Raw genomic sequence first — 25,721 nt, 5'->3', positions numbered from 1 at the left:
GAAAAATTAGCATGTCTCTGAACACTCTTTTCAGTTAGAATATTACCCTGTACCAGTGTAGCCAACACCAATAAATTTGCCATGTTTTTCAACACAGTTTGGTGTTAAATTTTTACTCAATTCCAGTGTAACCAATACCAGCAAAGTTAACACCTTATTCATGTGACCTTATGCCAGTTGGTCAATGATATTCTAAAAGCTAATTTTATTATTATTTATTTCTTAGCAGTTCAAAACATTGCACAAGTTACAATTTAGAAAACTGACAAGTGGAATAATTAAGACATTTATTATAAACCGTGGCAGAATTGCATAAACTGTTATGTTGAAACATAATGTAGAAGTTACATTGACACAAAAAGGAGTCTGCACAAAATATCACTGGGGTGCACTGAGTAACAACATAAATCCTCAAAATATATGCTCTTCACATGTGACATGAGATGGTGGACATTTAAGTACTGATTTTTTTGCAATTTTGCATTTTAAGCCATATCTACAATGTCTGCACAAATGTAATTTTTAAAATCAGTTCAAGTGCTTTTGACCATATTCACTTATCCACAGTGAGTCAATAGCATTCTAGAGATCACTCAAATTATGGTGAGGTATCAGGGTATCAGCCACAATGGTAATATGTACTTAAGCCTGGATTTAAACAGCCAAATTCCCAGGGAAATGTTAAGACCAGCATATTTTTCCTGGCTTCCTATTTAACCTAAACTGCTTTTTTGACCAAATTGGCCTCATTGGCCGAACAAGCATATAACTTGTCATTCTTAGAACACTTTCTTAGTTTCAGAGTAATTGAAAAATACATTTCTCTGTAAATTTGGCTGTTTGAATCCAAGCCTTAGTGTACAATGAATATTACACAAGGCAACTATCTGAAACAACATAAAACAATGAGTCATTTCCATATGACATCTGTAGATCAAAAGGTTTATAATCTCTCAAGTTGACCTGTTTGGCCACTGACACCTATTTCTCCTCATTTTCCACAACATTAGGCAGCAGTGTGGAGTACTGGTTAGGGCTCTGGACTCTTGACCGGATGGTCGTGGGTTCAATCCTAGGTGGGGGACACTGCTGCTGTACCCTTGAGCAAGGTACTTTACCTAGATTGCTCCAGTAAAAACCCAACTGTATAAATGGGTAATTGTATATAAAAATAATGTGATAGCTTGTAACAATTGTAAGTCGCCCAGGATAAGGGCATCTGCCAAGAAATAAATAATAATAACATTAAATGTGTGAAGATGCTCAACAAAAAAAAAGTTCCCAGCTCTAATACCACAAAAAAACAGACCTTAATGCCTTTAAAACCAAGTTTTATACCTGGACTGTTATCCAAGCCAGACACTTTGTTTTCTGCAGATACAATCAGCCTCTGTAAGAATGATGTTAGCGTTAAGGTCCCAGCCTCCTTGATGACTCTCTCTTTGAAGCATGTGCTCCATTTCTCCAGAAGTCTTGCAGCAGTGTCAGGTCCAAACAGCATGGCAAAAGTATTTTTGTTCATTACATGAAACTGCTGTCCTCTGCACAGCATTCAACAACTTAATGAATGGCACCAGAGTTGTAAACAAACAATCAGGGCATTTAATAACTAGTGCCAATTACCAACATAATTACCTACCAAATACCTACCAATCCTGTAGGTATGTATGACCTGTATTGTAACACTTGAATGTATTTGTATTTGCTTGCGATTGTAAGTCGCCCTGGATAAGGGCGTCTGCTAAGAAATAAATAATAATAATAATAATAATAATAATAATAATAATAATAATAATCCTTTGGTATCCAGAAGCCGAGGGAACACAGCCAACACGCTGGATGACTTCTCTGCGTCATGAACAAGGCGTTGTCTATACTAAAGTTTCCTTCATCTTCTGGATGATGAGCTTGCAATGGTTTCTATGCAGCTACCCTCTGGAAGTTGATAGTCGAGGTGGCTCACATCCCTTTCATTTGCAGGTCCTCCTCTTTGTTCAGTAGGTTGAGTGTCGGTCTTCTTGCTGCTAGTCTTCTGTTGCATAGTTTTCAGACGCCAGGCTAGAAAACCTGAACCGCTTTGGCTGTCATAAAAATGCTCCTATATATATAAATAAAATAAAGGATTCAATTAGTCATCTAGACCAGAAGGTACATCTGGACTAAGATTAAATGCTAACATATTGACATGCTACCATAGTATTTATGTGACATTCATATATACTCAGAACAGTATAAGCTTACATATCCCTTCTTTGAGAGAGGGTCCTTCAAGGAGGGGAACAATGTGATGATTCCCAGGGCATACTTCTCTTTTGTCTGTCTGCGAGGCATTCTCCTTTTACACCAAGCAGAGAACAAAATAATTAATGTGGCATGTGCTTTTGACATTTCTCATATAGCTCATAATAACTTGCCCCCCACCCCAATAAGCAAATCTTACCCTTCAATTTTTGTCATGTGTGCAGCAAGAATATTCACCACCTGCCTTCTTGAACTATCTGTGAGTGATCCATTCTCTTCATACTCTTTCAGTATTGATGCACCCACCGGTTTGCCATCAAGAATACCTTAAATCATCTAAATTCAAAGATATTTGAAGGCATTTTAGTTATTTAAATACCAAAAGACCAAACAAAAGATAAGGTTATGGACATTAACAAGCACCTCCTTAGCTGTAGTGCTACAGAGTCCTTCATCACATTCAAATTTCGTCTTTTTTGATGAGGAGAGTAAGTTGTCTGAGTCACTTTCCCGACTGGTTGAGCGTGATAGTGACACTGTATCAGTCAAGGTGGGAGAGGAACTGGCAAGGGGAATATTTGGGGAAGATTAGCACAAATTACGATTAGGAGTAACTAATTTAGTAATGTGAAGGTGCGTTAATGATTGAAATTCAAACTTATCAAGATCATCACGAATGACAAAACATATGTCTTTCATGGCCACAACATCAGGGAACACATCCACATCTACTTCAGTGCCAGTTTTATCCATTATTTCAAGGTTTGTCTCACTGGGTATGGAGAACTTCTCCTTGACTTGAATGGCAGTAATAAAAGTATACTGTGAGAAACTAATGAGTACAGGTGGCTAGCGTCAACAATTACAAAATGGCAAAAATGTTACAACACACAGAACTGGGTTTATGCCTAAATGACTATAAACAATAATGTTCAACCAATAATATTTTTTTTAAAACAAACCAAAACATCAAACATCAAACAAACCAAAACATACACACCAAAAACAAAGGATAACGTTAGTCATTGTAAAACTTGCCTTCTGTGATTAATTCATTGAAGCAGGCCTCTGGGAGTTTGATATATTTTCTGTTACTTCTGTATTGCACCTTCACAAGAACATTGGCTTTGTTGTAAGTCTGCAAAATGAACATGGTCTGAAAAATAATGTTTCAATTTCTCTCACCAAGTCAGACAAGCCTGCCCATCGGTATTTTAAAACTTATAATTAACTTGTGTTGAAGGGATAAATCAATATGAAACCGTATTTGAAAACCTAACCAAGTAGCTACCTAATTCAATGACTAATTACTAACGTTAATTAACTTCAGACTTCAGACAAGAAATACAGTAGACTCATTGCTTCAGTTCGGTATGCCATCTCCATCCATGTGCTCACCACCATAAACCTCAGCGTGCTTGCTCACTGAAACTTAGAAAATTGCAACACATAGTCAACCTTGAGCTTGGATAGTTAGCTAGCTAGCTAACATTAGCCAATTTCAATTTCAAACAATATAAAAACGAAAATCTACTTGACTGAACCTCATAACTGCTAACATAACTTACAACAATTTGGAGTTCTAACCAATGAATAAGAAAAGTGGACTTAAGTTATTGCTCTGGTGGTCAATAACAGTAAACAATAACAGCGTTTAGCTCAAGTTGATAAGGTAACGTTAGCTCATAGAATTATAACAGTTAGAATTCTATGAGCTAGCTAGCTAATGTCAGCATGGCTAGCTATGTGACATGTGTGGCGTTCTGGAATTTTCTTGACGCAAAATGGTGTCACACAGCTACTGGCTAGCTAGCTAGCTAGCTAACTTTAGCTATCAAATGTCATTATCTAAGTCAAGCTAGGCAAGTTAAATTAAGCACTAATAATTTTAACATATTTTCTATTTTTCACAAGAACTGGCCACTAAGAGATACTTAGCTAGCGTTAGCTAACTCTGGAATGATTTAGGCAGCTAACGTTAGCTAGCTGAAACGTGCGGCTAGCTAGAGAGACGATCAATTCGACATGAACTGGTAAATGTCACGTTAAAATTCAAACAAGAACATTAAATCAAACAGCAAAAAAGCCAGCCACTACTTTTAACATGTCAACTGTTAAGATAAATTAAAATTCAAATTCAATGCTGGGAAGTATATTGACATGATTAGAAGTGTAAGATAAAATAGTTCTGTTATCCCCTTGTGTTTTGACTCGCTAACTTCAGTAAAGAATATTCAATGTGGCCTAATTACCAGTCCATGTGCTTAAAATATGAATGGCTGTAAATCTTAAATACTAAGGTTTCAGTGGCTTTTATTACACGAGCATTACACTTTTTTTGTTTCACTATCAGTACCTAAATCTAAAATGCGTATTATTTGTACTATCACATACCCCCCAACACCCCCCCCCCCCCCCCCAAAAAAAAACATTTTTTGTATCAGTTATTTTTTGTATCTGTTATTTAATATATGCATTTATGTCTACTTTTTTTTCCCAGGGGCCTTGGTGCTCCGGCACACTGCTGTTATCTTTAATGTTCATTTGAAGGGGCGTGGTTTCTTTTTTCAAAACAGGTTCTGCAGTTTCCAGCCTCAACAGGTTTCACGTTGCACTTATTTGCATGCGTAAACTGGTATCCACACCCATCCAGGTATGGCTAGGTGCTTTTTTCAAGTGACCTAGAGTAGTCTTTTGTTGCTGGATAGGTGGAAAGCTAGTTGTTTTTATATTTGTATACTCTTTTTGTTTTTACTACTCAAGTCAATATAATCAGGAATCCCCATTGGAGACCAACCTCTTTCGCCAGCTAAGCATGAAAAAGTAAGTTTTACTGCTTGTAACCTTTTTAAGCATTTTAAAAACTTCAGGGTTTAACAACCTTATAATGGCCAAGTCTACTACCTAAAGATTTGCCTGGTATCTTCTGATGTTATACAGTATGAAACTTTTCATTTCATTTATACCTCAATGTATACTTTCTCTGGCGATCTAAAATATATTCTGCACTAATTGCATTATTTAAGTTGTAGTTAAATGTTTGTGGAAAATCACTGTGCAGGTTTTACTACAGACAGAAAAGGCCATATTTATAAAACTATTGCATGCTTTAAGTACAAACTCCCATTCAGGGAAATCTCTGAGGTAATGTTGATACTGTTTACAGTAGAGCTTGATGACAAGGTTTTCTATGAAGTAACATGGTTTCATTTTGTGCATTGCAAAGTTGAGAAGAGCTTAAAGTCAAACATAAAAAGTATTTGTGAACTTTGTTTTATTATGGTTGTTAAGTAAATAATACTTTGGTACTGTACAGTCTTGGAGGGTGCAATCTGTTCCACTCCTTGTAAATGAGGGTTTGGTAGTGCCAGGTATCTATCCAGTATCTGCATGTCCAAACACACAAAATGCCAGTATAAATAATGCTTGAACAGATGTACCATGAAGACATAACAAAGAGTCTTTTCTTTTGATGAGTGTATATGCTGCCGTTGCAGCTCAACTGTTTTTTTTATGAGGTTTTTTTTAAAAACTATTAACTATTGTAGTAGCACATTGTCATACATTGGCTACATTTACAATGACAATAGAGGCTGCATGCTATAATTGTCGTGCTATTATTCCTAAAAAAAAAAAATCCCTTGTATGGTTTTAAGCTAAGAGTTTAGGAGAGTTCAGCTTGTTGCTGAGATTTCAGTGATTTATCAGCCACAGTCTGTAGTTAGGTATATCAACTTTTACATTATATTGCATTTGCAATGCATATGTATACAAAGGGTACAGTATAAACAGATTAATGTGTTTTGACATTATTCAGAGATGTATGTTTTGAAATTTCTGAGAACGTATTTTTGAGATTGTGGGGAAGCACTGATGTAGCTCTGTGCCCTGTCCCTGGTTGGCTTTTTTCATATCAAGTTTAATTGGCCTTTCGTTATTTGTTTTGATGTAGTGCGATATGCATTTCTAAATATGAGATTTGCAACAGGATTACAGGTGATAAGGAAGAGTATTTCTGGCTCAGTAAGATGACGATTCTTCAATTTGTCCCTTGAATTGGATACATTTTGACCCATGGAACAATGTTAATCGTGCCAAGCTAGCATTGGCCTACCCGAGGCATTCCACGCTTGGAACGCGCATTTCAAAAATCTAGAAAACTATAGTAAAATGGTGGTATGATGACATCACAAATCTAGAAAAATAACATTACATTCTGGGTGCCAAAAGTTGTTGTAAATGTAGCCACTTTCATGTTCCAGGAACAGCCATACATTCAGAAGCACCTACATATAAACCTAATCCAAACCTGCACAATTTTACCACAAAACTTAATTAATATAATCCTTAAAGTCACTATCAGATTACTAAATTGCTATTCAGATCAGAAGCAGGTAAATACATAATTCTCTATACAGCACAGATGCTTTTAACCTGTGGATGTTCCCAGAGCAATAGCAGTTGGCAAATAGATGACCTGCACGGTTTCAGCTTTAAAACCATAATAATATAAGATGTAGTTTCACAAATTATAATTAATTAAAAATATAAAAAGCACTGCAATAATCACGCACTATTAAACTAGTATCCAATAATCATGTTGTGTTCTTCCAGTGCTTCCCTTCTGTGCATGCTACATAATCAGAAACCAGACATTTTTGGCCTTTCAAATTGTTTTACATCAATTTGTTAATAAGGTCTTGGATGCAGGTACACAAGCTACTCTCCTGGTACAAGCTGCAGTAGAAGAAGTTCATTATTAATGCACTCTATAAGCTCTGCTGTAGCTCAGCTCAGGGAAGAAAAACACAAATGATGAGAAACTGCTTCTGATTGTGATTACCTTTTTAAACTACAGCTAGTTCAATTCCAACCACAGCTACGAATGCAAATCTATCCAATTGAAATAAAGCTGGAAAAAACACACTCACGATGCTCAATGGAACACAGCAACTTAAAAAAATACTTAACATTGTAGCATTTACGTGGGGAAACTGCAGTCAAATACAGTGCCATGTAAACATATCAGAGCAGGGCATTACATCTGAAGTTACTGTTTTAAGGGGTGTCTTGCCCTGTATCACAGGGCTTTTTTTTTTTTTTTTTTTTTTTAAAAGGCAATTTCCTTTAAGGTATAGAAGAAACTGAAAATGTTTATAACCGCTGTTAAAAAAGTGCATTCTGCTTTGTCTTGTAAAATATTGTATGTAATACCAAAGCATATACTACCAAAAACATGCCTGTTTGGATTGCTGAGGGAAGTAGGTTTGAAAGAGTTGTGAAATGTATGTGTTTCAGCAGTCAGTGGTAGGTGCCTCCAGTCTTGCTTAATATAATTCAATTTTTAGGTGTATTAGGATCGGGCCAGAGGCTTAATTGGTTGTATTAAGTGATTAAGGAGATGGTTTTAATAAACCTGGACTGGAAAAGCTAATGTTTTCTGTCTTGCTATAGCTGCTACTATGACTACTACGACTAGCAGTAAAAACAAACTTCCCAAAAACTGGTCTTAAAAGTTGTCTTTCAGAAAACATTGAATGTACATAAGGCCAGTAAATTTCTGGTCAAATTAATAATTAAGGACATGGTGTGTTATTCACCAGTAGGCTAAACGATAGCATACAGTAGGAGAAATAAACAGACACGAAAGAACTGTATATATTATTTTAATTGAACTTGAACATGAGATACAGTATACCACAGCCTTAAGGCTAGCACTTCGGGAGTAAAAATGTAATGATTATACTACTTCATTTAACAATTATGAAAGCTTGACATTGATTGACATATTAGTTCTGTGCATTTAATTGGAAGAGACTCAAATGAAATACAGCCTGGCAGCTCACCATAATGGCGTACAGGTACCATAATCAACCACTTACATGTAGATCTAAAAGTCTTTGTCAAAGCTGGCTTACATGTTAAATTATAATGAGCCAGAGTCACGCACAAGGTTTGAGCCTTCTTTGCCTTGCCCACCCAAAAGGACCATTCAAACTCTGTAGACTGTGTTAGCCATCTAGAGCCAAACAAAGAGGTAGAATACTTTCCTGGCAAAAACAAACAAACAAACAAACAAACAAACAAAAAAACAAAAACAATTTGGTAGGGGTCACCTTGTCAAAAGACATTACGTTTTACCCAGAAGCCTCAATTGGGCAAACCAAGGAAGTCTAATCTGAATCCTGGTAAGGAGATCCCTAACTAAAATACAGCACAGGAATATGACCAGTCTCGTGATACCTAGAATCGTTGCTTAGACCTGTCCAAGCTGTTATAGCTGTTTCTTAAAATTGAAATGGAACACTTCATACAAGTGGTTTTATACTTCTATGAAAAAAAAAGAAACACACATATTATACAGAGTAAACTCAAGGGCAAAAGAATAGTCTAAAGCCTGATTCACACGGGACTAAAAATCACAACATAAACAGGTGGTTTCGGAATTTTTACTGACAATAAGTGAATTTAGTCCCGTGCAAACCGTCCATTTCTTTTTATCCCAGGTAATTCTCTCAGAAGTCCTCAGATTTTTTTTTACAGGACATCTGGAACTTCTGTAAAATATCAAACTCAGGCGTCCTGTGTCTTTATTCCCGTGTAAATCTTCCGTGTCAGTGTTATGTCAGAATTGATACAATCAGTCCTGAGATTCTACAGTTCAGTAAAATGCTACGATTGGGCATAACCAAATTGGGGATGGGCGAAAATACAAAATATAATTGCTGATGCTTTGAACGATGCATTTAAAGATCACTCAAGGGACTAAATGGTTATTCTAGCCTTTGTAAAACAAGTTACAACAAAATGAAAAGGCGCTCAGTTGATACGCTTCGTTCTTCCTCCATCTTGCACAAATTATTTACATCCAGCTCATTGTTTACAAATCATGCACAAAAGCGGCTTCTCTGGCCACAACATCCCATTTAATTTTGAGTTTACCGACTTTCCTTCATGAAAATGAATCCACGTTGGGGAGGTTACTAGACGTCCTCTGCTTTTGACAAACTTGGACGACACCTGATTTTTAGTCCAGATGAATAACATACCACATGACATGTTCTGTAAGTGTTATCTGCATATGGTTGAGTACCACAGCACACCTCAAACACAATACACAGGTCTCCCACATATAGAGGAATGTAATGCACAATAACTATTGATAAGCAGGAATACCATTAAAGAGACTTTCAAAAACAGCAGCCAAGAAAAACAGTAACTTAGAAATAATTTATGGGATAAACCAGGTAATTTCTAAGTCACATGCAGAGCAGCCAATCAGGAAAATCAACAAAAGAAAAAAAGTGAAATGATCCTTTTATACAACTATTAAAGTATTACATAGCAGTTTTGATGTGTAATGGTCGGCATGTAGTAACAACCACATTATTGGAAGTTCATCTATTTCTTATTTCTTCATTAGTCTGTAGCCTAGAGTATGTGACATGTTATTAAGTCTGTAAAGAATACATGGTAAAATAATGCAGAAAATACACTCCAAACCAATGTCTTCTCCCAGTTGTTCCTTTTTATGTAGAAACCCTTGTGTGTGAACAGATAGAAGACTACAACATATTGTACAGTGACAAATATATAAACATGTTTGTGGAGGAATTCTAATCTTTGTAATTTTGTTTGCAGGCATTCAAGTTAGCCCCTGGATATCCGATAAATGTGTTGCATTAAAGAATTGTGAAGATGGATTCCTTGTCACAGTTGTCTTCTTTGACAGGGGAAGTCAAACCCGAGGAATATATTCTGCCACATTACAAAGAATCATATCGCTTAGCTATCGATGCTTTGGTGGATGGAGGTCGGAAAACTTATCAGGAATTTCTCACAAATGAAAAGCTTGGCGATTTTCTGTCAGAGGAAGAGCTTGCATTTATCACACAGAATGCAGAGAAGCCTCCTCAGGTAAATCCATTAGATCCCTGTGAGGACATACAGGATGACTCATCCTCCACTGGAACCTACTGGCCTGTTGAGTCTGATGTGGAAACCCCAGACCTTGACATTGGCTGGCCAGGTTTTTTGCCTGAACTGTCAAAGAAGACCAATGTAGATCTGTATTTCCACCCACCGCGTCAGAATTGCCCCACGATAAAAGAAGTGATAAGAAAGTCAATACAGGATGCAAGAAAGGTAACACTTCTTTACTGTTTGTTCATATCTTAATATCAGTTTTGAGTGGTTCTGGTTTACACAAATAAGGTCACGTGTCACATGGAAATGTGCATAGGAATAGGATTCCAAAGATACTGTTCAATATTATACATTATGTAGTGTCTCTCAGCACATCAAGATTCCCATTGTTTTTTTTTTAATAGGTAATAACAGGTATATACCATTTTCCAAAGTAGCAGCAACAGCAGCAATTCTTGTTGAATAATTATTATTATTCATTTCTTAGCAGATGCCCTTATCCAGGGCGAATAATACTATGACCATATGTATATGGCTCTTATTTTAAACAGAGGATTCAGAATAAGTTATTGTTTCTTTAGTCGTGACAATATAAACACTGCACTAAAAAGAGAAATGTATTATTTACACATATAGTTATACTGTTAATTATACTGTTAATGGCTTGTTTTGTATCACCACATGCCACACGTGATCAATTGGAATTAGTGTTCATATGTACAACCTGCGAACTGTACATTTTAATTGATATCAGCTTCCTTGTTAAGATGATTCAAACTATCTGTTTGTCCTGCTTGAATGTATTCCTATTTTGTGAGGATGTGAATCATTTAATTGAAGATAGACTCATGTATGTAACATGTATTGCGTAAATTCTCTGGGTTGGTATTACTTCACTTATCTTTTTTCCTGAAATAGGTGCATTGAGATATGAGAATGTACTGCAGTTTTTTACAAAAACACTTATTTAAATGTTGTGATACATTGTTCTCGTTATTCTCAATAACGTCCTATTTGAGATATATATTATAAATATTCTATTAATCACACGCCTATAGCTAGACATTTTTAAATGTACATCTCTGCGTGGAGTGCTCATCTGGCTATGTGGGTGCTATATATATATTACTATATACTGGTAAAGTCTACTTATTAAAAAAAAGACCACACGCTGATGATGTCCAGATCATTGTCTCCTTTCCCTCCTTTGACTCCCAGATTTCCCCCTGCATCTCAGCTATCTGAATTGGACGCATTCACATAACGTCAAACTCAACCTCTTTTAAAGCTCTCTACTTTCCTTCTGCTTTCTCTCCCTTCTCTGACCTCTCCATCTCAGTGTCCCTTGACTCTATCACTCTCTCCATCTCCTTCTGCTAACAGCCTCGGTGTTACTCTTCACCCGTCCCTCTCCTACTCTCAGCACATCTCCTCCCTGTCACATACTTGCCACTTCTTTCTTAGTAACAGCTACAGAATCCATCCTTTTCTCACTACAATTGACAGTGAAGATACCAAGATATATACAGGGAATGAAAGATAGACTTCTGTGTACATTTGTTGGTAGCTTACCTGATGACCCCGGTTGGTTTATGGTTCATCTCATTATTAGAACAATTAACAAAATAAAATAAAACGCTCAAAAAGCAATCATTTTAAAATAAAATAATTGTTTTATTAACTAGAACATGATTACTCCTTTAGTTTTCTGCTCAAAGGTGCACTTTGCACCATCTGTTATGGAACAACACACCAGTAATTCTACTCAACTAATGAGAATCTTTTATTATGTATAGATTTTTTGTTTAAATACCATTTTAGCCTAAAGGCAGAGGACCAAGTTCGAGATTTTTTTGTTGATGTGGGAAATCTTTAAAGACCTAGTAAATCAAGTAAAAAAAAAAAAAAAAAACACACAAAAAAAACCACATGTATACTTTTGGGTCTGTTTTTTTGACCAAAACAGTGTCAATCTAAAGTAATTTGTTTCTTTGTTAAGAAGAAAAACATAATAGTCAATGAAAGAGAATGCTTATAAAGCTTTGCATAATGTAGGTGGGATTTAAACCTGGTAATACATTACATTATAATTTTATTAATAAAAGGCTACAGCAATACAATTGTTTTTTTCTTTTTTACAGTAGATGGTATGTTAACATTTTAATAATATGGTATAAACAACACATTTGTGTGTAAAACAAGTATTGTTTTTGTTTGGAACATCGCCAGTGTTTGCATGTGGTTTACAGTGCTGCGTTATGTTAAGTGGATTTTAACAGAAGAAAGACTGACAGTAAACCGTTTGTCTTTATATTCTTTACAGTTTTTATTCAATACAATTCTTAGCAGTCTCTAACATCCCCTTCAATATACTGTACTGCTGCATGCTGTCTGTAAATAAACACATCTAAAATTTTAGGTTATTGTCATAACCCTGGTTCCCTGAAATAGAAATGTAACCATTACCTAATGGATGTTTACCTCCTAAAGACCCCGAAACTCGAATAAGATCTCCGCCAAGCCTGTGACGCAGTCATCCCTGACCCCGGGGGCATAAAGGGACTGCACGCACAGATCTCATCGTCATTTTTTCTTCAAGCCTGCTGCAATCATGGACGCGGCGACCTTGAAGGTTAACCCTTTGCGGTCCTATGTCGGACATTGCAATTATTCCTATCCGGTCCAATGTCGGACCCTGTCCGACATCATCAAAAAGACGCAAAAAACGGGTTTCTAGTCGTTTTTTCTCCGGAAAAAGCTGAGAAAACCATTCAATGGCCAAGTGGGAGCGACAGGAGCCGAGACAAGCCGAAAAAAAACAAAAAACAAAAAGGGCGTATCTCATGAATAGTCATACTTGCCCCTGAGATCAGATAGGGGCGGCCATAAGGAAACAAGCTGCCTGTGACTGCATCAGCGCTCAGAGAATATCACGGACATTTGCAGAGCTTTTTTCAGATGTTATAGTAATAAAATAATGACTTGGATAGCATTATTGAGGCGTTTGGTGATAAAACGAGTGATCAGGAGATGATTGATCGTAATGTACGACTATTATTATTATTATTATTATTTATTTCTTAGCATATGTGAAAGCTATAGCGAACGAAAGGGTGGGGCGGGGCCTGAGATGCCTAGTGAGTGCTTTGTTGATATCCAGGGCCTTTTAAACCCGCTTGACTGGAAAAAAAAATACTTTCAAACAGCGCGTCTAAAATTAACTGCGCGTGTGAAAATAAATTGGACCTGACGCGCCTGACATGCACTTAATAAATGGACTGCAGAGGGTTAATGGTTACATTTCTACTTCAGGGAACCAGGGTTATGGCAATAACCTAACATTCCCTTTCAAGTGCAAAATGTAACCATTACCTAATGGGTGAGAGTACCAAAGCTGTCGCAAGGGAAGTTTGCAGAACGACTGGAATACTACAAGGCTAAACCAAAGGCTACCTTGTACGTTACCATAGGGACCCAGGTAACAAGTAGCTAGGTCTACAAAATTGAGGGAGAAACTCACCTCTATGTGTATGTTGTAAGGGTCGACCTGGAAGTCACCCTTAACTCTTAGTGGTCCTATGTCGGACCAGGTCCGACATTACAATTTTCCCTTTCCGTTAAGCCTCCAGGAAAAACAATATCTTTCATAGGTGACCAAAACCGCAGAGCACCTTTCAAAAAATTGCCCCTCCAGGAAGCCGAGCTTCTGGAGAGACTGAGTCAATTTAATGTAGAAGGGGATTTCCCCTCATCAAAGAGGTCCTGCAAAAATTTGCAATATTACTGCCATGGAACAAGTTGTGGGGTCGAACCCACAAGGCAGACACCACGTCTGAAAGACGGTTTACGTGTACCTGTACTGGGAATGTGTGGATGCTGCTGTGGCATTTTGTAAGGTGTCAATAACCTTATTGGACAGATGCAGATGGCTCAAATGCAGCCATTCAGGGGCCAGACCCAGAGCTACAGGCTCGATGGGTCCGTGTGTCATAAGGTTCCCCGTGCCAGACTGAGCAGGTCTTGGCGCTTGGGCAGTCTCCACGGCTGACCACTCAGGAGCTGCATCAGGGTTTAAAATCAGAGTCTCCTAGGCCAATAAGGGGCTACTAGGAGCACCTGGGCCCGGTCCTGCCTGAATTTCTCCTGACACAGCAGGAGCAAGGTAAGTGATGGGAAGGCATATGGCATATAACAGTTGCCTTGGCCACTGGTGTGCCCGCCTCCTATTACAGAGTGCCAGAGGGGACAATGGGTTGATTCCTGGGAGGCAAAAGACCTATCTGTGCTCTCCCGAACCTCTCCCAAATGAGGCTCACCACCTCGGGGTTAGCTTCCACTGAGGCACTGGGACCCTCCTTGACCCTCCAGGCGGTTTTCGTGTGCCCAGAGCAAAAGCTTGCGGCCTACGAGATGGAGACCGGGATGACCTGAGGCTGCCCTGGTAAGCCATCACTGTTGTGTTGTCTGTATGTACAAGCACATGTCTCCCTCAAACATTAAGCCAAAAAGTGCTGTAAGGCTAGGTAAACTGCCTGCAGCTCCAAAACATTTATGTGGAGACCCTGCCAAGGGGGGTCCCACACCCTCTATTCCCCCCTGCCATTCCACACAGCGCCCCAACCTTTCTGGTGACATTGCCAAATGATACACTGAGATGTAGATGGGCAGGCTGTTTCCACCAATAGAGTGCCTTTAAACAGTGATGAGACACTGTCAATAGGCGGTTGTGGTTCAACACGGGCTGAAAAACCCTGGTGTTGAACCAGGCTTGCAGAGGGCGTGTGCACAGGAGACCCAAAGGTAGGGTCTGAGAAGCTGCTGCCATTAAGCCCAGAGGTTTCTGGAACGTCACTACCATGAGCGCTCTGTTGAGCTGAAGAGCTTTAAACGGGCGGCTATTCTCTGCAGTCTGCCGTCTGACAGAGTGGACAGCATGGACCTTAAGTTCAAGCACACTCCTAGATAGGAGGCTGTCTGAGAAGGCATGAGCTGGCTCTTCGTATGATTCATCGTACAACCTAACCGTAGAAAGAAAGTTCCGTGTGAGCTGGAGACTGGACACAAATGAGCCAGTCCAAATAATTGAGTACTCAGATGCCTCTGAGTCTCAATGGGGCCAGGATAGCTTTCATGCACTTCAAAAAGACACAGGGAGCTAGAGAGGGGCCAAAAGGCAAGACCTGGAACTCGTACGCTGTTCCCTGAAAGTACTTCCTCTGCGCTGGTATGTGGAAATAGGCATCTTTGAGGTCCATCATGGTGAACCAGTCGCCTGGCCTGATTGACTGCAACAGCTGTTGCATCAACATTTAAACCTCCGTCTGCTCAGATACAGGTTGACCTGTCTGAGGTCAAGGATTAGTCTGAGGCAACCATACCACTGGAAGTACCTAGAGTAGAACCCTTCCTCCAACTTGGGGAGGTGTATCATACAAGTAGCCCGCTTTTGCAGCAGAGCTGCTACCTCCTGAGACACCATTGCGGCGTCTTGCTGGTCCGTGACTGATGTTGGGGACCGTGCTTGAACTGCAGAGAGTAGCCAGTTTGAATGGTAGTAAGCACCCAGATGTCCGTGGTGCACTGATGCCAATACTCCAGAGAAGGGGCCCTGGGCTTGTGGCAGCAAGCTCCTAGGGCTGCTGATCTCTTGGATCGGTGACTCTTCTTCCTCTTCTTTGGAGAAGGAGGAGAGGCAGAGGAGGATGAGGAAGACCGTAAAGACAGCTTCCTACGTGGGCTCTGTCCCCAGGCATGTCACCTGCTCTCCCTTGGCACAGAGTTAAGTGGAGAGGACACAGCTGCCTCTTTAACAAAGGGTGATGCACTTCCCCCACTGTCCTGGTGTAATGGACACTGAGCTCTCTCTAGAGCTGCAAGACACACGATTCTACAGGGTACGCTTCGAGAAACTTGCACAAAACTCGCAGAGACTGCGGTTAGTTAGTGCCTCTTTGGTGTGCAAAGGGATAAAACCCAGACATGATGCAAGTAGCAACGCAGTGTACGGTAATGTACAGCTGCTGCCTGAGTTTGTTCAAACAGTCACGGGGCGGGTCAAGACCCAAACTGAGTATTCTGGTACTGGACCAGGTATGGTACCTGAATTTTTTTTTTTTTTGTAGGTACCTAGGTACTTTGCACCGAGATGAAATGGTATCGGTTGGTTCGGTAACAGTTCGGTGCCTTAGTGCCGGATCGGTACTGTACCAGTGCGGTAACCTCATTCCCTGTTCGGTACGGTAACGGGTCGGGAACAGAGTGGGTCAGTGATCTCGGTACCGGTACGGTACGGGTCTACTTGTTTAGCGTTACCAAGGGAAGCAGTATTCAGGGAAGCTTCTGGCAAAACCACAGTACGAGACTGAGAGAAGCCTGCCTGTTAGAGCCCTAACAGCCTTCGTAATGGTGCTGCAAGCACTCACAAAAACGGCAACAAGATATTGTTGGAGAGACTGCAAGCAATCTCAGCCGAAGCATCTATCTCTATCAACGCAGAGCTGTTGAGCACAGCAGCCATGCTCGTATTTCTGTGAAAAAAAGACAAAAACACACAAGAGAAAAAAAATGTTCTCACGGAAAACAGTAATAAAACAATTACAGTTCAGAAAATATTAAAATTGTTACAATATGCTCCTGAGTGGGACATCCGGTAAACTGCGCCCTATAGCATGGAGATCGATGGTTTGAATCCAAGCTATGCCACTGCTGACAATGGACGCGAGTTCCCAGGGGGCAGCGCACAATTGGCCAAGCGCTGCTTGGGTGGGGAGGGGTTAGGTTGGCTGAGGAGTCCTTGGCTCACCGCACACCAGCGACCCCTGTGGCTGGCTGGGCACCTGCTTGTACGCAATTCAGAACTGCATGTTCCTCCAACGCTGTAAGTTCTGAGATGGCTGCACGGTGGGCTTGCAGAGCAAAAATAAGCAGAAGGCTGACGGCACTCATTTTGGAGGGTTGCAGGTTGCAGTTAGTTCAGGGGTTGCAGGTTGAATAATAATTGGACATTCCAATATTGGGAGAAAATCAGGAATTAATGAAAAATAAACTACATCTGGAGCTAAGCAGCCTGTGAAGAGAGCCGACTTAAGTTGCTTGGTCCCTGGGAAGGGGTGACTTGAGCCGCCTGTTTCACGCAGGGCACAAGGCCGCTGCGGGACGTAACAAACAACAGGCTGTGTGCAAAAAATACGTGTAATAGTAAAAGTGACACGTTAATAATTAGTGCATGAATTAGTGTCACACAAAATTAGCGATTAATATATGCAGATAAAAGCAGCAAATACTTATCTGTATAGGCTCTCCTATCAGGTTCAGTTCTCTCTAAAAGGAAAAATGATGCCGAAGTCTCTTTATGCCCTCGGGGGCAGGCGTGACTGCGTCTCAGGGTCAACACAGCAGCTTTTATAGATCTTATTCAGGTTTCGGGGTCTTTAGGAGGTAAACACCCATTAGGTAATGGTTACATTTCGTACTTGAAAGGGAACCTACAGTTTACTAACTTTGACAAATTGTAATTGCACATTATTTCTCTAAATATACATTTAAAATAATGGTCCCAATATGGACATTTTCTACCTGTAAGCGTATATAATGGAGATTTAGGATAGTCTGAAATCAGATTTTTGTACTTTTAATAAAGGCTAACAATGTGCAATTAATGCTACAAGCGTTCACTGAATACTGTTTGATGCAAGGTTTTTATGAATTCACATTAACATTTGAGTGTATGGGATGAACTTTATTTTTTAGTTATAATTGACATGTGAAAGCTATGCTTATGCAACACATCTTATAGGCCCTGTCTCTTCTAGCCTTTGAAATAACACACTAAACTGTTGCAGAATAGATATTCCACATGTAGAACTATTTTAGAATCTCTGCATATTTTCTTTTATGAAGTGAATATCATGGTAACCTTAGTATATCACACCCCTAGAGCCAAACTGTCACTGCATATGTTGAGAAATGAATGGGATAGCACTGATTTAATGTAACTTGTCCAATGTGGCTGCATTTAGCGTTTAGATATTCAAGTGATAATTTTAAGGCTGGTTAAGTGTATGAGGGAATACACTGCTGACCTGGTTGAGGGCTGTTTACACTAGTGAGGGAGACAGTTTTTTTTTTTTTTTCGAGTTACACACAACCAACCCTAAAGTTAAGATTTTCAAGTGTTTTTAACATACGTTTAAAAAGTACATTTTGTTGACACACAATGTTTTTGGCGCCGGTGAATGTCAGCAGTAGAATCTCTGACTGAGCTGGTAGTAAAATGCTTTGGGTCACCAGATAAAGGTGTGGAGCCTATTGTCTGGGTGCCTGGTGAGCTCAAGCGGACACCTGCAGGGCTTGCCTTTGTGCTTTAGGGGACAGTAGCTCACTGACATGTATCCATAGAATATAAAGCTTACCACTATATATCTACCTTGGTTACCTGCAATGTACGATCATTTTACTGTGATTTTATTTTGCTTTTCTGCACTGTAAGGGTTAATGCTATATAAAATGGTAGTAAAAAAAGTAAATAAGATGTATTTACTATAAGCATTAATATGTTTAAGTTGCAAACCCTCACCTACAGCTTGCTCTAAATCAAAGCTTAGTTGGCACCATAATATATTTTGCTTATTATAACCCACATCAAGTACAATCAGGTATTTGTGGCTCCCACTTGTTTGATGAATACTAGTCAACAATTCCTTCATTATTAGTATTGCATTACTTCTGTAATTGGGTTAGACAGAGATTTGCATTTATCTGTCTTATTCACCAGAGGTTATGTATTTAAAATGCAATTTGAATAATAGGGGTCTATTTAATAATAATGAAAGCAAACCTTTACAAACCTAAAGGTTAATAATATAGTTTTCAGTGCATCTCAAATTAACCTTCAATTATTTTGAGTAAAACTTTGAATTCTGATACACTAAATGGGAAATGTTGTGTTTGTTTCATGACAGGTCATTGCAATTGTGATGGATGTATTCACAGACGTGGACATATTCAAGGAGATTGTAGATGCTTCAGTCCGAGGAGTTCCAGTTTATATCTTGCTTGATGAATTTCAGTTTAAAAGCTTTCTTACTATGGCTGAGAAACAAGGAGTTCAAGTTCAGAGACTCAGGGTAAGATTTTTTTTTTTCCTTTGGATTTGTTATTGATTTTTGTATTTGACTTGAACAATATATATATATATATATATATATATATATATATATATATATATATATATATATATATATATATATATATAATGACATACAATATCAGCAATACACAGAAGCAAGAAACAACAGCAAAACATTAATTACCAGTTGTGCTGATAGGTGTATTTTTCATACTGTACATTAACATATTAAACACAATGACAATTACATTGTCTGATTTTCTTGTTTGAACCCTTGCATGCAAATATCTAATTTGAAGTACCTGCAATACCCACAAAAAGAAACCTTCATAATGGTAGTATGAATTCTTCAGCATTTATTGAATAAGCCAAAACATATTATGCACCCTCCCATATGTTGTAGTAAAACAAAGACCTTTGGGTTGGTTTGGAATTTATCATTAGTTGTGCTGATACTAGATGGAAAACCTGTCAATATGACAGGTTTCAGCCTGTCTTCAAATCTTTAAGGACTACAGTAAACAATTAAAGCACTCCATTGTATTAATGCATACTTGCGCCTACGCATAGTAATAGTGGGGTGTGAAAGGAGTGTGAATAATGAGATATTGCAGGGTATTTCACTTCCAGTCCCTCCACGTGAATAGCAACATTTCACAATGAGCTCCATAGAGCACTGTTTCTGGGATTGTAGTAATATCAACCCGTCACTCGATTCTCTCGATAGGCCAATAGGCACTACAATGCCCTTAAAAAAGGTGATGTTATCACTATAGTAATTCGCTGGGAAGTTAGCTACCTGTTCGCAGTGGCTATTTTGTTACTGAGAAAAAAGCAGCCAAGACACCCCTTGCCACACCTATGCCTATGGCAGCATTACTCTGTGTTCATGCACAAACTTGCAATGTTGATAGCAACAGAAAAAATACAACCTTCAGTGTTCAAATTAGCAAGTATGTCCTTGATCTTACAGATGTTATTCATGCATCATATCCTTAGAAGATACCAATAAGAAAGAATGAAACTGAAGAGTTAAAAAAAAAAAAGAATATGTCTAGATCAGTCTACCAGTGTAGTGGGGCTGGAGTGTACTAAGCCACTTATTTATTACCTAAAGTCAACATTTTATTTTGGTATTTGTATTTAATTAATAGAGACACCTTTTCTGGATCTCAGCAGCAACTCACATTAGTCAAGGGTGCTAATATTAACTACTGTCACTCACTGACAGCTCAGATGCCTCAGTCACACAGCACATGTATCTATTAAAATATAGATCTGCAGATTAGGGAGTGAAACACAAAGTTATCTACATGGCATTTCAATAAAGCAAAAGTAAAACTTTGGAAAGTACCTTTTTACCTTTGAAAAAAGTAATTTTTGAAGCTACTAAAACCATAATCCATACAGTTTACTTTAACTGAGTGACCGACAAATAACAGGCGTCAGAAAATGTACAATTTCGTTTTTTTTATCTGAAAGCTTCACAAGAAACAGCCTAAAGGGTAGTCAAAAGACGTTTTACTTTTAGTGAAATACATTTATTTGGCAGTTCTGGATAAAGCAAAACAAAACCCCATGCTAAATAAATCACACACACACACACACAAACAAAACATGTTAACATTTCAGTCTTTGAATAATATTTTACTGGACAGGCGCAATGCCTGTGTGAAGTCAAATAGGACTGCATATGAGTGGTTTTAATAGATTTGGCCGTGGGTCCCCCTGAGGCGGTGCTGCTACATTCTCATCAATAAAGTCACTTGAAGGTGAGTTTTATAAAATCCTACCGCTGCCCTGAGGAGCATACCTATTTGGACAACACACTTTAGTGGCAAGCGTGCTTCAGTGGAAACTTTCCGAGTATAATGTAGCATACCCTGTGGATGAATATTGTAAATAGGCAACAAGGAGTTGTATTTTAGTGCAAAACTGAACATGATTTAGGGACACAGCAGGTTTAATAAAACCCTTTGAAAAGATGTTTTGTAGTGAATTGACTAAATGTGTATTTTACAGAAACAATGTTTTCTGATCTACCATAAGGATGTTTTGGATATTATTACAATGTTACAGTACAAATAAACTGTAATTCATCAAATAATATTAAACCTTTGCCATGATTTATTATTGACGATTGACGATTGTCTTAATGTTGTGTATTAAAATACAATGTATTACAGTACATTACTAAAATTATCTTTGGCATTCACTAATCCTAAAACCCCTTGGGGTCTTCGGGCCATAAATGTGGTCATGCCATACATAGTTTTTCATAATTTGTTTCACTGCATATGAAATAAATGCATGAAAGAATTTAACTAATGCTTTTAAAATACATCTCATCTTCTTATAACTGTATTAACATTACCCCTTTCTATTGTGACAGAAATCTTTTAATTTCCCATCAGAAAATATTGAAAATAAAATGCTACAGATAAACTTCTGCATTCAGTAGGTGACATGGTCAGAATGTATTGCTAATAAGAGGTGTGCAAATGGATTTAAAATTGTATAGAGTGCTCCTTTAATGCAATTTAAAGACCAAACACATTCCCCTTTTCCTGATCAGTATAAACACATTATCTGTAAACTAATTGTCTGTAACAACAGTACACAGTCAGTCTATTAGTTATTTTTGTGTTGAAAATAAAGTGTATTGTGGGATTTGGTTGAGAGAAAAGCTTTTACTCATTTAAAGAATATTAGATTGTTGACTGCTGCATGAGTTTCTTGAATTTCAAACTGTATCCATAATGACATTTAAATAACTTATGAATAACAAAAAGTAAACAGCTATTTAATTGATATTGTTTCTTTGTTTTAATTTAAACAGAACATGAGGGTGCGGACAATAAAAGGGCAAGAATATCTATGCAGATCTGGAGCAAAGTTTCATGGTGCTCTGGAACAGAAATTTCTGTTGGTGGATTGTCACACGGTGGTGTATGGATCGTACAGGTAAATTAGCCTTATTCATTAGAACATTTCTGGTGTGGACATTTTATTACATCTGCATGCAATTGATTCTGATTATGGAATGTTTTTTCTCAGGATGGCTGTTAGTGGAAGGAGCACCAAATAAAACTGTTAATTACAAATAATGTTTTGAATATATGGTTGCTCATCACAAAGCTTTGTTTTCCAGCTTTATGTGGTCCTTTGAGAAGATCAACCTCAGTATGGTACAGGTCATCACAGGCCAACTGGTTGAATGTTATGATGAAGAATTTAGGACACTCTTTGCCCGCTCCACTATTCCAAATGTATTCGCTCCAGAGAATGTTGCACTGGACGTTAAGCAAGAAAGATGGCAGAATGGCACAAACACAGTGTCTTCGTATGTTTCGCACAGTCAGCCATTTGATAAAAGAGACAAATTAAGGCATACTCTTGATACAGTGTATATGAAGGCTTGTGGAAGACAGCTCAATGTAGCAAACAACATGGGGGATATGGATAACAATGAAAAATATCAACAAAGAACATTTGGCTATAGACCAGGCCCTACTGGATTGAATGTACAGAATAGAATCCAGCAGCTTCAGTCCACTGAGACAAGTAACTACTCGAAAAGACATAGCTATGCTGGAGAGAAAGAAGAAACCCCATTATATGTTCAAAACAGGGCATCAAACTTTGGACCAAGTAATTGGAATGTAGGAAGAGAACATGATGGCTATGGAGCTCCAGGGAGAACTGATTTTAAGTCAAAGTTCAATGCATTTCAAGGTGGTGGTGGAGAACAGTTCCAAAAAGGCAGATTAACCCAACCTTATAGATCAAATATGCGAAAATCATTTCATGGAACCGACAATCATGTCCGTACTTTGCAACAAAATATGCCAACCCTTGAACGTACCACAAAGTCATTCTTACGAACCTGGCGGATAGAGTCCTACCTTAACAACTCTGAATCGCCACTTGAAGATTGTGGGGATTATCCTGCAGCACAGTATGATGGTTTAGAAGGAATAGAAAACAAGCCAAACCAAATGTACCCAGTTCATTCTCGTCTTAGATCATCTCTCGTTTTTAAGTCAACCATACCAGAGCAGCTAGAAACAAACAGTTATGCAAGCAACTTATCTACTTCCACAATGAGCAGATCTCAAGATAAACACATCAATTCTTCAGCCAATGTGTATTATGCTGCTGTGCACAGAAACCCAGCCATGCAAACAGAAAATAGGATGAGACAGGATGACTTTGTGCAAAAAAGGCGCAGTTTACAGATATATGATGACCAGAAGACACATATGAATTATGCTGCCAATAAGGAATCATTTATCCCTGTGTATGCCACTCTTGGTAGAACATCAGCCAAGAATCCAGATGTTTTACACCAAGTTGAGGGCTACGGTTATAAAAGACACAGTATTAATGAGCCAAAGCCAAGTCAGGATTACAGTGCTAATAAAGACAATTCCAGTTACATGTATGGTACTCTTGGAAGGAGACAGCCAGACAAGTATGTGACCAGTCAGGGTAATAACCATACCCAAAACAAGTACGCACTTCAAAATCTGGATGGCCAAAGGTCAACTTCACAGCACAGTGTTAAAATGGAAGCAGAGAATAACACATTGTCAACTTCTAATTGGCAACCTCCTCCATCAAGAACTGTGTCTGCAACCTCTCTTGCAGATTCCAAGCAAGAAGAACAAAATGCAGGAAAAGCAAACAAGGAAAGTGAAGGTTCACCACGCTTCTTCAAAAGAAGCACCAAAAAGATTAAATCTTTGCTTAACTTGACAGACAAGTCACCTAAAAGCAAACGTAGTTCAAACTACAAAATATGTGACAGTTCAGACACTTTAGTTTCTGATGACGAGGACCAGAAACATAAAACAAATAAAGAAAATAACAAGCTCTCCACCAGTACAGCAAACTCAGTCAAATCTATAGATAGCCTTGGACATTCCAAAATAAATCAAAAGCTTCAGCTGAAGGAGAACCATTTCTCAGAAAAAGTTGCAGATTCATCAGCGCCACGATTCAGTACAGAACAGCTCAACAGTGAGACAGACAAAGAACAGAAAACCAGTGCTGTCGTATCTCCAGCAGCTTCCTCCACTGTAGTACATCATCAACCAGAGACAAGAAAAGTCCACCCTGAGAACTCCAGTGCAGTATCACAAGCGCTGCAGAGGAATCGTCCTATTGACAAACGGGTTTATAGCCGTTTTGAGTCTTTCTGCACATTTGAAAACCACAGCAGTAAACCGACTGATTCAAGAGAACAGACCGCAACCACTGGAGCCATGTACACTGCCGAGAAGAACAAAAATGTGATCAGCGATCATGGAAGAACCAATGCAGCATCTGCACATCATACCCCTATGGGATATCAAACATATTCACACAATGACAATAAAATTGGCAGGTTTATGCAGAGATTCGTTGGGAATTTGATTCACAAACACAAGTAAGAGAATGCATTTCTAGGACTCACGCTGCCAATGCTGAAACAGCAGCTATCACCATTTATAATACTGTCTTACAATAAAAAAAAAAAAAGAAAACTGAATAAGGTCAGTGGGGTTAGCTTTTTATATATTATTTTTTTCTTGGTGGAGGACTTGGGGAAGAACTTTCTCGTCACTGAATTATAATTTTATATTACCTCTAAGATTTACAAGAAATAGTTGTTTCCAATAGGAAATATAAAAAACTCACAGTGGGATTTAAAGGGATTCTGTACATACAATGTGTTAAGAATTAAAAGTTGCCAAAACTTTAATTTCCTTGTGGGCTATGGTAGAGAAGGATCAGAAAAGTAGTGTAGTGGTATTAGATGCTTTACTAGAATAGTAGAAAGCTTGAATTAAAGCTCGAAATGAATAATGGTCCAGTATTATACTTTCCAGGATGACAGTTTTGTTTTTATACTCAAAATCCTTTGAGGAAAAATACAATGTTATTACAGCTTTGGATGGTGTCTACTGTACAGTCAGGCAGGAACGAATTTAACAATGTACTTGAAATGCACAATCTTTGTTAAAATGTAATCCACCATTTTTTCCTATGAAAGGTTGCTTTAAATGTATAATTTTTCTCTCCCATAACAGATGCAGTTTAAAATATATGAAGGTGCAGTTTGTAGGTTATAATTCACATGGTATAAAATTAGGAAACCATTGGATCTTAAAAGGTGATGTGGGTCTATTTTAATGCTATGAACCCTTTTGTATGTTAATACCCTCCTCTGCCTAAAACTTTGAACCCTGCTCTATCGAATACTTTTTTTTTTTACTTGGTACTGTTAATAAAAGGGAGTGAATAAAACAGCCTGAAGTTAGACACCAGTTGGATCTGCTGCTGTTTAAATAATTCAAATAGACTCCACTGTGAAAGCACACTGCACCATCAAGAAAAAGATGTAGAATTAAATTAAAATAAACCATAAATGTGTTGTGTCATT

The 25,721-nt window shown here is 38.3% G+C and overlaps 2 protein-coding genes across 2 annotated transcripts; one reads left to right on the top strand and one right to left on the bottom strand.

Annotated features, from left to right (window-relative positions):
• Nucleotides 1-966: 966 nt before the first annotated feature.
• On the bottom strand, nt 967-3,394 carry LOC131737361 (uncharacterized). The gene is made up of 4 exons (XM_059025930.1): nt 3,280-3,394; nt 2,441-2,567; nt 2,222-2,335; nt 967-1,541 (listed from the first exon to the last, which is right to left on the bottom strand). The coding sequence occupies exons 1-4, from the start codon at nt 3,392-3,394 to the stop codon at nt 1,115-1,117; spliced, it is 783 nt and encodes a 260-aa protein (XP_058881913.1). The 3' UTR covers nt 967-1,114.
• A 1,514-nt stretch (nt 3,395-4,908) lies between these two features.
• fam83b (family with sequence similarity 83 member B) lies at nt 4,909-24,876 on the top strand. The gene is made up of 5 exons (XM_034017447.3): nt 4,909-5,064; nt 9,883-10,386; nt 19,128-19,292; nt 22,134-22,258; nt 22,446-24,876. The coding sequence occupies exons 2-5, from the start codon at nt 9,940-9,942 to the stop codon at nt 24,727-24,729; spliced, it is 3,021 nt and encodes a 1,006-aa protein (XP_033873338.2). The 5' UTR covers nt 4,909-5,064; nt 9,883-9,939; the 3' UTR covers nt 24,730-24,876.
• Nucleotides 24,877-25,721: the final 845 nt, after the last annotated feature.

This window comes from Acipenser ruthenus, chromosome 6, assembly GCF_902713425.1.
Source record: "Acipenser ruthenus chromosome 6, fAciRut3.2 maternal haplotype, whole genome shotgun sequence".
NCBI lineage: Eukaryota > Metazoa > Chordata > Actinopteri > Acipenseriformes > Acipenseridae > Acipenser > Acipenser ruthenus.
Note: the sequence above shows the minus strand (reverse complement) of the source record. Positions and strands in the feature narration are given on the sequence as shown.